We start from the raw sequence: 14407 nt of genomic DNA on the forward strand, positions 1-14407 counted from the left end.
CTCAACCTCAATGGTCATACATAGTCTTGGGGTGGAAAAAAATGTCAAACCCGAGGCATGATCTTTTAGAGGAAGTGAGCGTGTGTCTTTATTAAGCCACTGATACCAACAGCTCTCATTGTGTGAAAGCAGCAACTCCGACAAATCCTTCCTCCATTCAAACAAAGTCTTGGATGTAAGTAACAACTCATTAAATATTCTTCAGATTTGTAATTCTTTAAGCATGCTGTTAAAATATATACTTTAACTGTATACAGCTCTGTCACTGGGTTTAGAAAGCTAAAATAACATTTGACTTGGGTAATATTGTGTAAATGAATTATGACATGAACTAACAATGAACAATACTTATTAAGCATTAATTAATGTTAATTTCAACATATAGTAATACAATTTAAAAATCAAAAGTATCTGTTAACATTAGTTAATGCACCATGAACTAATAAAGTACAGTAATTAACTATCATTAACAAAAATTTATAAATTATGTAAAAAAAAAGATATATTATTAATTGTTTGTTCATGATAACTAATGTTAACGAATGGAACCTTAATGTAAAGTGTTAATGAATTTCTATGTATTTCATCTTAATTTGTGCTAAAAACTATGCATATTTTAATTGATTTTCTTAACTCACTTTTATTGTCACTACGCCATTACACAAGTGAAATGATGTGTGAAAAGCTTGTGCGTGGTCCAGACATTGCATTTAGTAGTCGACTAATAACACTGTATATAATCTAGTCAACTTATGTGTGTACAGTACTGTACATATACACTATGTGTGTGTTTTAGGTGTTTAAATATTAAATATATTATAATTAAATAAAAATGCATAAATATATATATAAAACACACGCACAGTGATGAGCCAAAACATTATGACCACCTGCCTAATATGCTACTGGTCCTCCGTGTGCCGCCAAAACAGCGCTGTCCCGCAGAGACATGGACTCTACAAGACCCCTGAAGGTGTCATGGTATCTGGCACCAAGACATTAGCAGCAGATCCTTCAAGTCCTGTAAGTTGCGAGGTGGAGCCGCTGTGGATCGGACTTGTTAGTCCAGCACATCCCATAGATGCTCAAATCGGATTGAGACCTGGGGAATTTGGAGGCTAGGGCAACACCTTGAACTCTTTGTCATGTTCCTCAAACCATTCCCGAACAATGTGTGCAGTGTGGCAGAGCACATTTTCAGCCAATGCCATCAGGGAATACCATTGCCATTAAGTGGTGTACCTGGTCTGCAACTATGTTTAGGTAGGTGGCACGTGTCAAATTAACATCCACATGAATGGCCGGACTCAGGGTTTCCCAGAAGAACATTGCCCAGAGCATCACACTCCCTCTACTGGCTTGCCATCTTCCCACAGTGCATCCTAGTGCCATCACTTCCCCAGGGGAATAGCGCACACGTACACGGCCATCCACATGTTGTAAAAGAAAACGGGACTCATCAGACCAGGCGACCTTCTTCCACTGCTTCAAGGTCCAGTTCGACGCTTGCGTGCCCATTGTAGGAGCTTTTGATGGTGGACAGGGGTCATCATGGGCACTCTGACCGATCTGTGGCTACACAACCCCATACGCAGCAGGTGTTGTGACACATTCTTCCTGTAACCATCATTAAAATTTTCTGTGACTTGTGCCACAGTAGACCTTCTGTCGGTTCGGACCAGACAGGATAGCCCTCACACATCGATGAGCCTTGGGCGCCCAACACCCTGTCGCCGATTTGTCCCTCCTCGGACCACTGTCGGTAGGTACTCACCACTGTTGACCGGGAGCACTCCACAAGCCGTGCCATTTCAGAGATGCTCTGACCCAGTCATCTGGCCATAGCAATGGCCAGCAATAGCAATTAACCTCAAAGTCGCTAAGGTTTTTACTCCTGCCCATTTCTCCTGCATTCAACACGTTGACTACGAGATCAGATTGTTCGCTTACCATCTAATCTACCCAGACCTTGTGGCCTAGTTAGGAGATGATCAGTGTTATTCACTTAACCTGAGAGGTCATAAAGTTCTGGCTCATCAGTGTATATGTGTGCATTTTATTTGTATTGTCATACGTGCATTTCAATTTTAGGCATGCAATTTATAATCAGTATTGGATTACAATTCATAAGTAATCTACTCAGCACTGTGTATCTAGGTAGGCTGTAGTTAGAAAAAATAGTTTTAGATGAAGTATAGCATGTCACACTGCTGAAACTGCTTAACATCATCTACCCATGCACATTGAAATATTCGTGTTTTCATTTATTTATTCTTTTAAAGACACTTATGCTTGTTTTAAAGATGTGTCCTATGTAGACCTTGTAATTACATTTTGTAATAGCTGATTATACATTTACAGTTCAATGGCATGTTGAACGTTGTCATCTGAAATAGGTTTTTGTAGGTGCTTCCGAGGCGCTGATGTTTAGTGCCGTTTTAATAGTTCAAGACATGGCCATGGTAAGAGAGACCTCCTGCTAAATTTACTTGGACATACTGAAATTAAATAGGTTCTCATATCTGCTGCTTATTGTACTTATTTTAGAAAACTTGGATGTCGGGTACACAGTGTGTTGCCAAAAAGGAGTACTGCAAACCAAAAGTCGGTGAAATACCATATCAGAAAGCAGATGTCCTAACAATCGTGGGGCCAGGAATGGTAAAATAAAAACATCTGATGTCATCTTAACAATTATCCTATTTAAAGTCACCATTGATTGAGTAACTAGTGTGTTTTTCAGAGGAAAGGAGAGTACATAGTAAGACATAACACAACCGGAGAAGAAGGATTGGCCTTGGGTTCGAACCTCAGAGAAAGGGAGGCCCTCCGTATAGACCCGAAACTCAGTTTAATGCCGTAAGTTTGGAAATATTCCTAATATCTAGGTGTTCTGAAGAACTGTGAAAAGAAACAAACTCATATTTTTTTTGTTACTCAACTGAAGTGACAGGAAGTGGTTAGTATGTGTCAGTTGGGCCAGTGCTATTATGAAAACATAGAAGTTATTTATGGTCTACATGTTGGTAACCATAATTGACCATGTTCTACCAATTATATTCATTATATGTAAAAATATGTGGTAGGTTAATTCTTGCTAACCTCTTACAATCTTATCAACCTTTAGCTGGTTTCATGGAAAGATCTCAGGGCAACAGGCTGTCAGCAAACTCAGGCCCATGGAAGACGGTCTATTCCTGGTTCGAGAGTCCATTCGGCACCCTGGTGATTTCGTACTCTGCGTTTGCTTCAAACAGCACGTCTTTCACTACCGAGTCATCTTCCAAAACAGCAAACTGACCATTGACAACAAAGAATTCTTCTACAACCTCATCGACATGATAGAGGTACTTGTCAAATGATGGTTGCACTGTAAGGCAAGCTCTGACGTGGATCTAAATTTAGCATCTCTTCATTTATCACAGTTTTCCAGTGACACATCTGCGTTACTAGTGTCCTGTGGTTTTTAAGGGGAAATAACAACATATCTACTCTAGTCTAGTCATTCTTTTTTGGGCTAACATTTCGAAGACTTCCTCAAAAAGAACTTGAAGGCTAAGGGGTTGTCACTAAGAGTTTTCTTAGCGTAAGAGGTCTCCTGCAACCTTGAAGAGGAAACTTAATGTGTTTTTACAGTTGTTTTAATTGCTTGAAGTTGAATCGAACTCAGGGTTATCTTTTACATACCCTTTATCTTTCCTGGAGGGTTGGAGCTCCCTTCCCTTTTTGGAGCACTGCCTGCAGCTATATCCTTCTCCCAAACCAGAGTACGATTGCATCATTAAAGAAGTATTCCAGGTTCATTACAAGTTAAGCTCAATCGAAAGCATTTGTGGCACAATACTGATTACCACAAAAATTTATTGACTAGTTCCTCTTTTTCTTTAAAAAAAATCAGAAATCTGGGTTACAGTGAGACACTTACAATGGGAGTCAATGGGGCCAATCCGTAAACTTTAAAATACTCATTATTTCAAAATATAGATGCAAGATGTAAACAATATGCGTGTCAACATGATTTTAGTGTGAGAAAATCCCTTACTAACCTTTTCTGTGTAAAGTTATAACCAATTTTAGAACTTAGTTGCCATGACGATGTAATGTCAATCTACAATTACGAGAAGGATATAAATGCCGGCAGAGCTCCAAACCGCCATTAAAGATATAGGGAGCCCCTTACCTAACCCTAACCGTTAGTGGAAGTGATGCCCCCTTTTGGAGTTGGCGCAACCCCCTTCTGGAGTAACCCCATCCTCTTTTGGAGATTCCACCCCCAGTTGAAGGTCTCTGGCCTGCAGCTATACCTACTAGAAAATGACTGTAATAATTAAAATGTAAACACCTTTATAGCTCAAGTTAAACATGAGCTTTGATGTTTTTAGGGTATAATTTAGCGGAAAATGTGATGTTTAACGTAGTAAGTTGGTCAAATTTGCCAAATAAAAAAGTGGCGATGACCATCTTTTGACTGTACCTCACTCTAGTGGGTAGATGACATGAAGCGATGGCCCGAGGATGGTTAAGTTGATATCAGTAACTACAGCCAACAACTGCAAGTAATTTTTACTCCAACTAACTCTTAAAATGGTGGTTGTTCTCTGTTTGGGTAGTTTTCACAATGCTTATGGAGACCGGAACCAGAAAACAGTCCACTGGCAATCAGAATCATCATGGTACCACCCAGTAAGGAAAACTGTGGATAGAGCTGTTCAGCCATGACATAATTTTGTAGGCAAAACCACAAGGGTAATTTGAATTATGAGTAAAATAAGATCATAAGTGTGTAGTAAAAATTACTTGACAATATTTTTACGTTTTGATTCAGAACATAAAATGCATGTTGCAAAAAGCTTTTATCCAAAGCGACTTACAAATGAGGAGTACAATAGAAGTGATTCATCCTAAGGAGGCAGCAATAAGAGTAATAAGTGCTGTAAGTTTTAAATTGGTGAACAAGGTTTTTTTTTTTGGTAGAGAAGAACACAGTTTTTACATTAGTAGGATTGGATCAAGTGCTCGCGAAAGAGATGTGTTTTAGATGTTTCTTGAAGATGGCCAGAGAAAGCTGCTCAGGTGGGGTTTGGAAGGTCAGGCTGGAATGAGAGGTAGAGCTGTGTGCCATCGGAATAGCAATGATAGGAAAAGCCATTTGCCTTGATGATCCTAGTGATGTCGTGTAAATGGAGAACAGGAGGGGCCCAAGCACTGAACCCTGAGGTACCCCAGTGGCTAGTTGGTGAGACTTGGGCACTGCTCCGCTCCAAGACACCTTGAAGGACCTACCTGTGAGGTAAGACTCAAACCAGCTGAGCGAGTTTCCTGTGATGCCCATTGCTGTGATAGTTGAAAGGAGGATCTGGTGACTGACAGTGTAGAAAGCAGCAGACAGGTCCAGTAGAATGAAAACAGACGATTTGGATGCTGCTCTCACCAGCCTCAGAGCTTCAGTAACGGACAGCAAGGCAGCCTCAGTTGGGTGTACACTTCTGAAGCTGGACTGGCTGGCGTCTAGAAGGTTGTTCTAGATGAGAAAAAAGGAGACTCGGTTGAACACAACTCGTTCAAGTGTTTTTGCTATGAATGGTAGGAGGGAGACCGGTCTGTAATTTTCTAGGAGCGTAGGGTCTAGTGTGGGTTTAACAATATGACTAAATATGGACTACAACAGTCGTCTATTTCGTAAAACACGTACAGTAGCTCACATGTTGATGTTAGTTGTAGTCCTTAATTAGCATTATGATAGCAACGTGCATTTTTAAAAAACACAATAGGATCAAAATTAACGTTTGAGGTATGACTGTGTGTAATTATGCTCTAGAACAAAACATGAAAGTTTTTATTTTAACCACAGGCCTGATTTTACTCATATCTAAATCTGTCATTTATAAAAACCCATAGGAAATTCCTGAGGGAACCCATGGCACGAAAATGCTAATTATCTACCGGGTTTTTGGACTACAACCTAAACAGCTCTAGAGAAAAGTAGTCATTTTGGATTTTTGACTAACCAAAACTTAATGCACTCTTGCATTTCTTTGGTGTAGAGGTCTGCACAGGCCTTGAAATGAAACCCAACCCGTACCCGAAACCCTACCCGGCCCGAATGATACCGTCAAATTTTAAGCCCAAACCCGTCCCAAAGCCGAAATCGCTCACTGCCTCACTGTCGTAAAACACGTTCGGTAGGAACGGCCCCTAATTTGTCCATCCATGCGTGTCTGTGAGTGAGATCGTGGGTGCGAAACAAGTTTGGTAGGCCGGTTTATTTTTTCATTCACTACACACCCAAACCCAAAGTCCTACTTGAAAAAGTGACCCAAACCTGGCCCTGAAACCCGACGGGACCCAAGAACCCGGGTCGGGTTGCAGACCTCTAATTCGGGGGCGTTTCACTTAGAGGTTGACTGATAGTGGATTTTGCCGATACAGATAACTGAGGTGGTGGAAAAGGGCGATAACCAAACAACTAATCGGTCTGTAAAACCAATAAATCGGTCTACCTCTAGTTTCACTGGTGCGCAGCTGAGTTTAGAAATCAGAATTCACACAAACTAAACAAACCGAACTCTGACGTCAGACTCTGAATCAAACGTTCTAGTGTGAAAGCCTCTTCAAAAACCAAACACATACTATGTGTGAATGTCTAGTTGTTGTGTTTATGTTTTATAAGCTGTGAAAGCTGTATTTGTTGTTTTAGTTTTACAGCAGAAATAAAAGTGCCATCGCTACGATTCTGCAAAAACCCAAAAAGAAAGAGGGCACAAAATCTGCAGAGACGGAACTATTAAAATGTAAGTGTTTCCCAAAAGAGGTCATCAAGTACTTGGTTGAAATTTTGTATTTTTGTCGAGTACCATTTGAAAATCTGTCTGTTTTTTTTTCTTTCTTTTTTATAGCCGGTTGGTTACTGGATCTCTCAAAGCTGACTTTAGGAGAGGCCATTGGAGAGGGGGAGTTTGGTGGTATGCTTTCATTTCCTCTGAATAGACAACATGCAATACATGGAGTGTAGTTCTACCTGAGTACTACCAGGTGGCAGTGTTTTAACAAGATACACTAGCTATTTTCAGAATGGACCACTGTTATATTGCTTACTGTGCTTTTTGGAAAAAGTAGACATTATGCAATGATGAACTGTCAAGTATCAGTCAGTTTGATGATACTGATGTGATTTTGATGTTTCAGCTGTATTTGAGGGCGAGTATGCAGGCCGGAGGGTCGCCGTTAAAAACATTAAATGTGATGTAACTGCTCAGGCCTTCCTCGAAGAGACATCAGTTATGACGTGAGCATCTATCTATCTATCTGTCTGTCTGTCTGTCTGTTATATCTGTGGGTTTATAATCTTTCTTTTGCTCTTTTCCAGAAATCTCCATCATAAAAATCTTGTACAGTTATTAGGTGTGATTCTTCACAATGGACTTCACATCATAACAGAACTCATGACAAAGGTAAGCCACACTGAATTATTGCACTCATTTGTCAAAACTTGTTTGTCAAACATGATACGTAAATTCGATGGAGTTTGAATCTTTGAGACAAATCTGTGTATCGAGTCTTTTTATGTGCCTTCATATGTCGCAGGGGAATCTGGTGAATTTTCTTCGCACACGTGGACGTTTTGCTGTTAGTTCGACTCAGCTGTTGCGCTTTGCACTGTAAGACTTTACGGATGTACATGTATTATGTATTTTCTCAATGTGTATGTTCATATACTGTATTTAATCCTCCATAACTTCAATTACTATTAGAGGCAGACCGATATATCGGTTTTACCGATTAATCGGTGCCGATAGTTGCTTTTTGGAGCAATCCGTTATTTGCACAAATCTATGCTGATAGTTGCAGATAGTTTTTTATTTTATTTAACTTAAATTTAAATACAGAACATTGTAACGGAGGCAAGTCTCTGTCATTTCAAAATAAGAGCCCCTCATGTGTTTCGGGCTCGTTTAAAAGTACCATGTTATGCACCAAATCAAATGTTTTCTGGTTATTATTGGGATTTTGGTAGAACAATAAACTGGATCTGGGATTTTATTCATTTTGGACTCTTGTAGACTCTATGTCTGTCCCCATCATGGTAAGGAAAGACATTCTTTATAACATTTAATAAATCGATTTAAAAAACTATCGGCCGATTAATCTGTTATGTGTCCATATCGGTGATCTTTAATTACTATGCAATCAATACTAATGTTTTGTGCATTGTAACGCATGTAGTGGTTTGTGTAGGTACACCATTTTGACCCCATTCCTCAAGTAATTTTACTGTTAAAAACATTTTAAAAATTAAAAGAAAATAAATTATTTCGTTCATGGATGTTTGTTTTTTGGTGGCTTTATAGAGATGTTTGTGAAGGTATGGAACACCTGGAATCAAAGAAGCTTCTCCACAGAGATCTTGCCGGACGAAATATTCTCGTGTCTGAGGACGTTGTTGCTAAAGTCAGTGATTTCGGTCTGGCGAAGATCAGCTCCAAGGCAACAGACAACTCCAAGTTACCCGTCAAGTGGACGGCACCTGAAGCTTTAAATAACAAGGTGAGATGCTACCCACTAATATACACTTACAATCAAAAGTTTGGACACACCAAAAAAACTTAAGAATAATAGTTAATTTACCACACCTGGAGTCTCGAGTTCGAATTCAGGGCGTGCTGAGTGACTCCAGCCAGGTCTCCTAAGCAACCAAATTGGCCCGGTTGCTAGGGAGGGTAGAGTCACATGGGGTAACCTCCTCATGGTCGCTATAATGTGGTTCTCGCTCTCGGTGGGGCGCGTGGTGAGTTGTGCGTGGATGCCGCGGAGAATAGCATGAAGACTCCACACACGGTAACGTGCTCAACAAGCCACTTGATAAGATGCGCGGATTGACGATCTCAGACGCGGAGGCAACTGAGATTCGTCCTCCACCACATGGATTGAGACGAGTCACTACGCCACCACGAGGATTTAGAGCGCATTGGGAACTGGGCATTCCAAATTGGGGAGAAAAAGGGAGAAAATCCCAAAAAATTGTAATAATAGTTAAATCATGGAAACTATGAAATAACACAAATGGGAATATGGTTATTATTTAGTGTCAAAATGTGAAACAAATTATGAAAACTCTCCTCAATATGAGCTTGTTTGCTTGGATTGCTGGAAACTTGTTCACTGCTTTTCCTTCACTATCTGCTCCAACTTTTGAAATATATAATTTTTTTTTTTTTTTAAGTTTTGTAAAAAACAAAAACAATTATTAAGGCACAATTTTTATTTTTATTTTTTTTATTCAAACTAGTTTCAAGAAAAGGTTTGTAAGATCATGAGAAACTCAAAATCAGTCAAGTATGTCTAAACTTTTGACTGGTAGTATATTTGTAATTATTTAATTTGTAATGTGTACGCATTAAAACTGGCCGTAATTTGTTCTCTTAACCATAGAAATTCTCCACTCATTCAGACGTTTGGAGTTATGGAGTTCTTCTGTGGGAAATCTTTTCATATGGCAGGCAGCCATACCCCAAGATGGTGAGCTACTTTTCTAAAATAACTACAGTTACCCTGAGAATTTGATCATAATTTTACAATATTTTACTGTAAAATTACATGTATTGTGAAGTATAATTTAAATGTGTTTTTACATTATTTTTCTGTTAAAGTTATAGGTTTGTTTTGGCCAGTTTTACACTGTAGAACTAATAGTTTTAATGCAACAATAAATTATTTGTATTTAAAAAATAAAAAAAAATCTATTAAATAAAGTATATTTTTTCGTGACATTTTGAATGTTCATTATACATGTTTAAATATTAATATCAGTATTTAAACATATCTAATATTGCTTTGTATTGGCCAGTTTGTACTGTAGAACTGATGGTTTTAAACCAAAATAAATTATTGAAATTATTTTTTTAAATCTTAAAAATAAAGTATATTTTTTTGTGACATTTTCAATGTTCATTATACATTTTTAATATTGATATTAATATTTAAACACATCTATTAATGATTAGTTTTTGCTAGTTTGTACTGTAGAATTGATAGTTTTAAAACAATATAAATTAATTAATTAATAAAACATCTATAAAGTCTATTTCTTCGAAAATTTTGAATGTTCATAAAAATTTTTTTAATATTGATATTAATATTTAAACATGTCTAATATTGCTTTGTATTGGCCAGTTTGTACTGCAGAACTGATATTTTTAAACCATAATAAATTATTTAAATATTTTTTTAAAATCTATTAAATAAAGTGTATTTTTTTAAGACATTTTGATTGTTAATAAAGCATGTTTGGTGTGTTGTATTAAGCATCTATACTATATATGTTTTGTCTTTAAATCCAGGCCCAGTTGCAAGAAGCCCCTTTAGTTAAAGGTGCAGTAAGCATTTTTTTATTTTTTTATGGAAATGTATGCAAAAACATTTCCTACTCCCTGAAAGACATTACTGAAATAAGTGTCCTAAGATATCTCACCGGCCTCTGTGACAGCTCTAGACTCTGTAAACAGCAAACAAAAATGTGTCCGCGGTCTCTGACGCTTTCTGCCTGTCAATCATTTTGCACATTCTCATGGTATTGTAGTTGCAGCGAATTATTGAGGCTTAATGCCATTTTTATGCCATGTTGTTCATAACAGTTGTCAGCTGAGGGCGCTATTTTGCTGCTGTTGTTTTTAACAACCGTTTTTGCTCTGTGTCGGTCTCAAAGCTCAGTTGGTACCTTTGGAGTGGGGGTTTTGGAAAAAGAGGGCGTGGCTAATCCAACAGCTCATCTTGCGGAAATTCTAGAACGGCTAAAATCGCTTACAGCACCTTTAAGGAGTTTCTTTGCAACTGGGCCCTGATCTCACAATGAGAATAGTTTTATTTCAAAACATAACAGATTCTTAATCTTGTGTCGTTCTTGTTCATTCGTTCAGTCGGTGAGTGAAGTGAGGGAGTGTGTGGATCAGGGTTACCGTATGGAGCCGCCCGATGAATGTCCACCTGACATCTACATCATCATGATATCCTGCTGGAACACAGAACCCAAGAAGAGACCATCATTCCACAAACTCCGAGACAGACTCGAGAAAGAGCTCGCGAAAAGTGGCCCATGACACACAGTGCTTTGTGTGTGTAAATGTGTAAATGATTGCGGTTTAAGTTCATGAGGTTTACCTTTTTAAGATGACAAAGTTCACATTGAATTGCACGTCTTCGCATGTGTATAATGTAGTTTTATTTCAATCACACTGTATATTAATGTGGATTTATTTGCTTTATTTCATTGTTGAAAAAGGGTAAATGGAATGCATCATAAAAATATGTCCAGGTCACATTTTACCACAAAATAATAATATAATAATAATAATAATAATAAAAATAAAACAGTATTATTCATGGAGAATTAAAAGGATAGTTCACCCACAAATGAAAATTGTCATCAAATTGAGCTTAGTTGAAATGAAAATAATGACAATAATTAATTATAATTTAAAAAAATAATTATAATAATTGATGGACCTTAATTTTCTTTGTTCACTGTGATTTTGGGGTGATAAGTGACCCGGACATGTTCTTGACAGGTTTGGTGAGATTCACAAATACGAGTCAATTATACATAATGAGATCAAACTGGTGAAGAAGAGATCATGGAAATTGGTGATTGGAAATTCCCTAGATATATTTTGAATGTTACTTATAACGCTAATGTTTTACATGCTTAAGGTTTTACAGCGAGTGCAAATATATTTATTTATTGTAACAACAGTAATAAATGCATCACCAGGAAATTGATTTTCTTCAGGAAATCTTCTATTCTAACCATCTTAACCTGCCTATTCTAACTTTCTTAAGAATAGAAATAATGGAATGGGGGGATGTTTATCCGGGATCAGCCGTATGTGCTTGTTTTGTGCTGTAAGTTTCCAGCATTATGCCCTGCAACTCAAAGGTTAACACAGAAAATCTTGAATGTTATTGCTGATATGATTAAGGAATTAAAATGACTACTGTGGAGAGGCTTTTGAAACTTACACAGAACTGGCAACATCCTCTTTCCTTCTGGTTTAATCTGTTGTGGTTTTATCAGTCAACGTCCAAGAAGGAATTTACGAAACATCACGACCAGACCAAGATTTCCATGTAAACTTCTTTATTTTTTATTACAAACCATTCCCATTGCTGACGCAGTGTGGTGGAAAGCGGCTATTATTTCATCCATTTCCATCCATCCATTCACTATAGCAACCACTTACTGGAGTAATTTATTTGATCTTGTTTACATTTACATTTCTAAATGTTACCATTAATTTGCATTATGCATCATAAATATATGAAACTTTAGTACAGTAAAAACCTACACTTATATAAGTTGAAACATTAAGAAAATATGAGAATGTGACATATATTGGAGGCAGATTGCTGGCGAACAAAATATAAATAACATGACTTGAAAATCATGTCATGACAAGAATAGCCAGTAGATGGCGGCAGTGTTCAAGTCTGATGGCTTGTAACCTAATTTTATTCATGCATTTGGATATATATATATATTTAGACATTATCAAACTATTATTTGTGAAAGTTTAGCATTTTAAAATTTGATTTGAAGTGTTAACAGAAATTAACTGCAAAATTGTGAAAATTCGATTAGAGTATAAAACAGATGAATCAGAGTAAACTTGCAATTTCAAACTTTCTATAGTAAACATTTATTTCGCAAACATTTTCAAGTCAGTAAGATAAACAGCAATAATGAACGGCAATAAATGCATAAAAAAGAACAAACAGTAAACGATGATGCTTTATGCTTTCATGTGTTCATGGCGGTGTGTAGTTATGATGGTATGTACCTTTCAGATGAATTTTTATGCACACCATGCTAGTTTTAATATCTTTTGGGAGACAGTCCGCACACCTTTATTTCTGTGTGTGTGTGTGTGTGTGTGTGCTGTTTTAGTCTCACCCATTTATCTCTCTCTCTCTCTTTGTGTTTGTTATTGTCTCACCCCCTCATTTCTGAGTGTGTGTCTTTAGCATTGTGGCTGATTTATTGGTTTTATTTAACAAATGAAACTCTGGATGTTTTATAGTCTTACCCTTTAATTTATCTGTGTGTTTTTTCTGCATTGCGGCTGATATATTGATTGTATTTGACAGAAAATGATTGCTCTGTTATGGTCTTTCCCATTCATTTGCAATGGTTGGTCAATTTTGATCTCGAAGACAAAAGGTGTCGCTTTTTTTCCAGCCACTTAGACTTATCGAACCATGCCCAATTATTGATTTATTTATTGTATATTCGGATGGCAAGTGGAAGAAAATTCACCAAGTCTTGTATCGCTCAGATAAAGGAAACCATTTTTATTATATCAGCAAAAGTGATTACGGTCAAAAATGACCGAAGACCACAGGAGATTTAATCAAGGCCTTTTTTTGACTGTTGACACAGTGCAGACAAAATAGAGGATGTCATTAGTTTTATGGCTTAGTAAACCAGGTATTTATCTCTTACCCAAGAGACTGTCCACAGATTGAATCTGGCTCTCCTTTTTTATTGCCACAGTCTTCTGTGGATTTACTGTTTAAGCCTCAAATAGGATGATGTGCAATTCTTGAAGAAATAATGAAAACTGGACAATTTCCAACATATTCGATGATTTGAAAGTCTTCTAACCTGTGCCGGGATGTTGAGGTCTATTGGTGTAAACAAGCAGAATGTGATTTGGTAGTGAGTCAGTTACACAAGGAAAAGTAATGAAATGGTATTGCTCATACGTAAAGTTAGTAAATCAAACACCCAACCATAAGTGTAAACGTTCAATGTGTAACTCGTCTCGCACCGTTTGTCCTGTGTGTGCTTTTACATTTCTAAATGATCTGACTAATGATGATAAATTGGGCAAAAAATATAGATAAATAAATAAATGCACTTAAATTGAAGAAGGTGCCAGAGTCATATCTTCCATAGAGACAAAAGAGGCTAGCAACAACATAGCAATGTGCTAAAAACAACACAGAACTTATCAACGTCCTGGCGGAGTGTTTCGCACCGGCGAGCACCACTCATTTTCTTAAAGAGGTCATGAAGTGGAGAATCTAATTTTCCTTGATATTTAGACATATAATAGGTAAAAACTTACTGTAAATGTCAGGACTCAAAACTGTCTCCCCAGTCTGTAAAGAGCATTTATAGTTGCCACCCAGCTTAAAAGTCTAATTTTGAAATCTGTCTGTTCGTGACGTCACGAGACATTGCTCATTTGTATTTACACATCCCGCAATATGTGTCATCGCACACTTGGCCCCACCCACTGGCGTGCAGTTCAAGTCAAGAGAGCAGGCCTTCCGTGGCTAACTATTCCTAACATAACACGTAAGGGGAACCATCTGGACTATTTTATAATTATTTTGCATTTGTTTTAAAAGA

The 14407-nt window shown here is 37.4% G+C and overlaps 1 protein-coding gene across 4 annotated transcripts; it reads left to right on the forward strand.

Annotated features, from left to right (window-relative positions):
* Positions 1-83: 83 nt before the first annotated feature.
* Positions 84-13879, forward strand: LOC127438501 (megakaryocyte-associated tyrosine-protein kinase-like). 4 transcript variants are annotated; one of them, XM_051694136.1, is made up of 13 exons: positions 84-175; positions 2397-2462; positions 2548-2661; positions 2744-2859; positions 3128-3347; positions 6698-6791; positions 6897-6962; positions 7186-7285; positions 7367-7451; positions 7585-7658; positions 8349-8544; positions 9430-9516; positions 10914-13879. In XM_051694136.1, exons 2-13 carry the CDS (start codon positions 2424-2426, stop codon positions 11091-11093), a joined length of 1371 nt encoding a protein of 456 aa, XP_051550096.1. In that variant the 5' UTR covers positions 84-175; positions 2397-2423; the 3' UTR covers positions 11094-13879. The 4 variants fall into 4 exon arrangements, with proteins under 4 accessions (XP_051550096.1, XP_051550099.1, XP_051550097.1 ...); XM_051694139.1 differs by having other exon boundaries at positions 104-175; positions 2407-2462; XM_051694137.1 differs by having other exon boundaries at positions 105-175; positions 2362-2462.
* Positions 13880-14407: the final 528 nt, after the last annotated feature.

The sequence above is a fragment of the Myxocyprinus asiaticus genome, chromosome 49 (assembly GCF_019703515.2).
Source record: "Myxocyprinus asiaticus isolate MX2 ecotype Aquarium Trade chromosome 49, UBuf_Myxa_2, whole genome shotgun sequence".
NCBI lineage: Eukaryota > Metazoa > Chordata > Actinopteri > Cypriniformes > Catostomidae > Myxocyprinus > Myxocyprinus asiaticus.

Bases quoted from the DNA above. Each gene is read 5' to 3' on its own strand.
- LOC127438501 (XM_051694136.1), top strand. From the start codon at position 2,424: ATGTTTAGTGCCGTTTTAATAGTTCAAGACATGGCCATG. The intron at 7,452-7,584 runs GTAAGCCACACT...CATATGTCGCAG, and splicing joins TAACAGAACTCATGACAAAG to GGGAATCTGGTGAATTTTCT. The intron at 7,659-8,348 runs GTAAGACTTTAC...GTGGCTTTATAG, and splicing joins CAGCTGTTGCGCTTTGCACT to AGATGTTTGTGAAGGTATGG.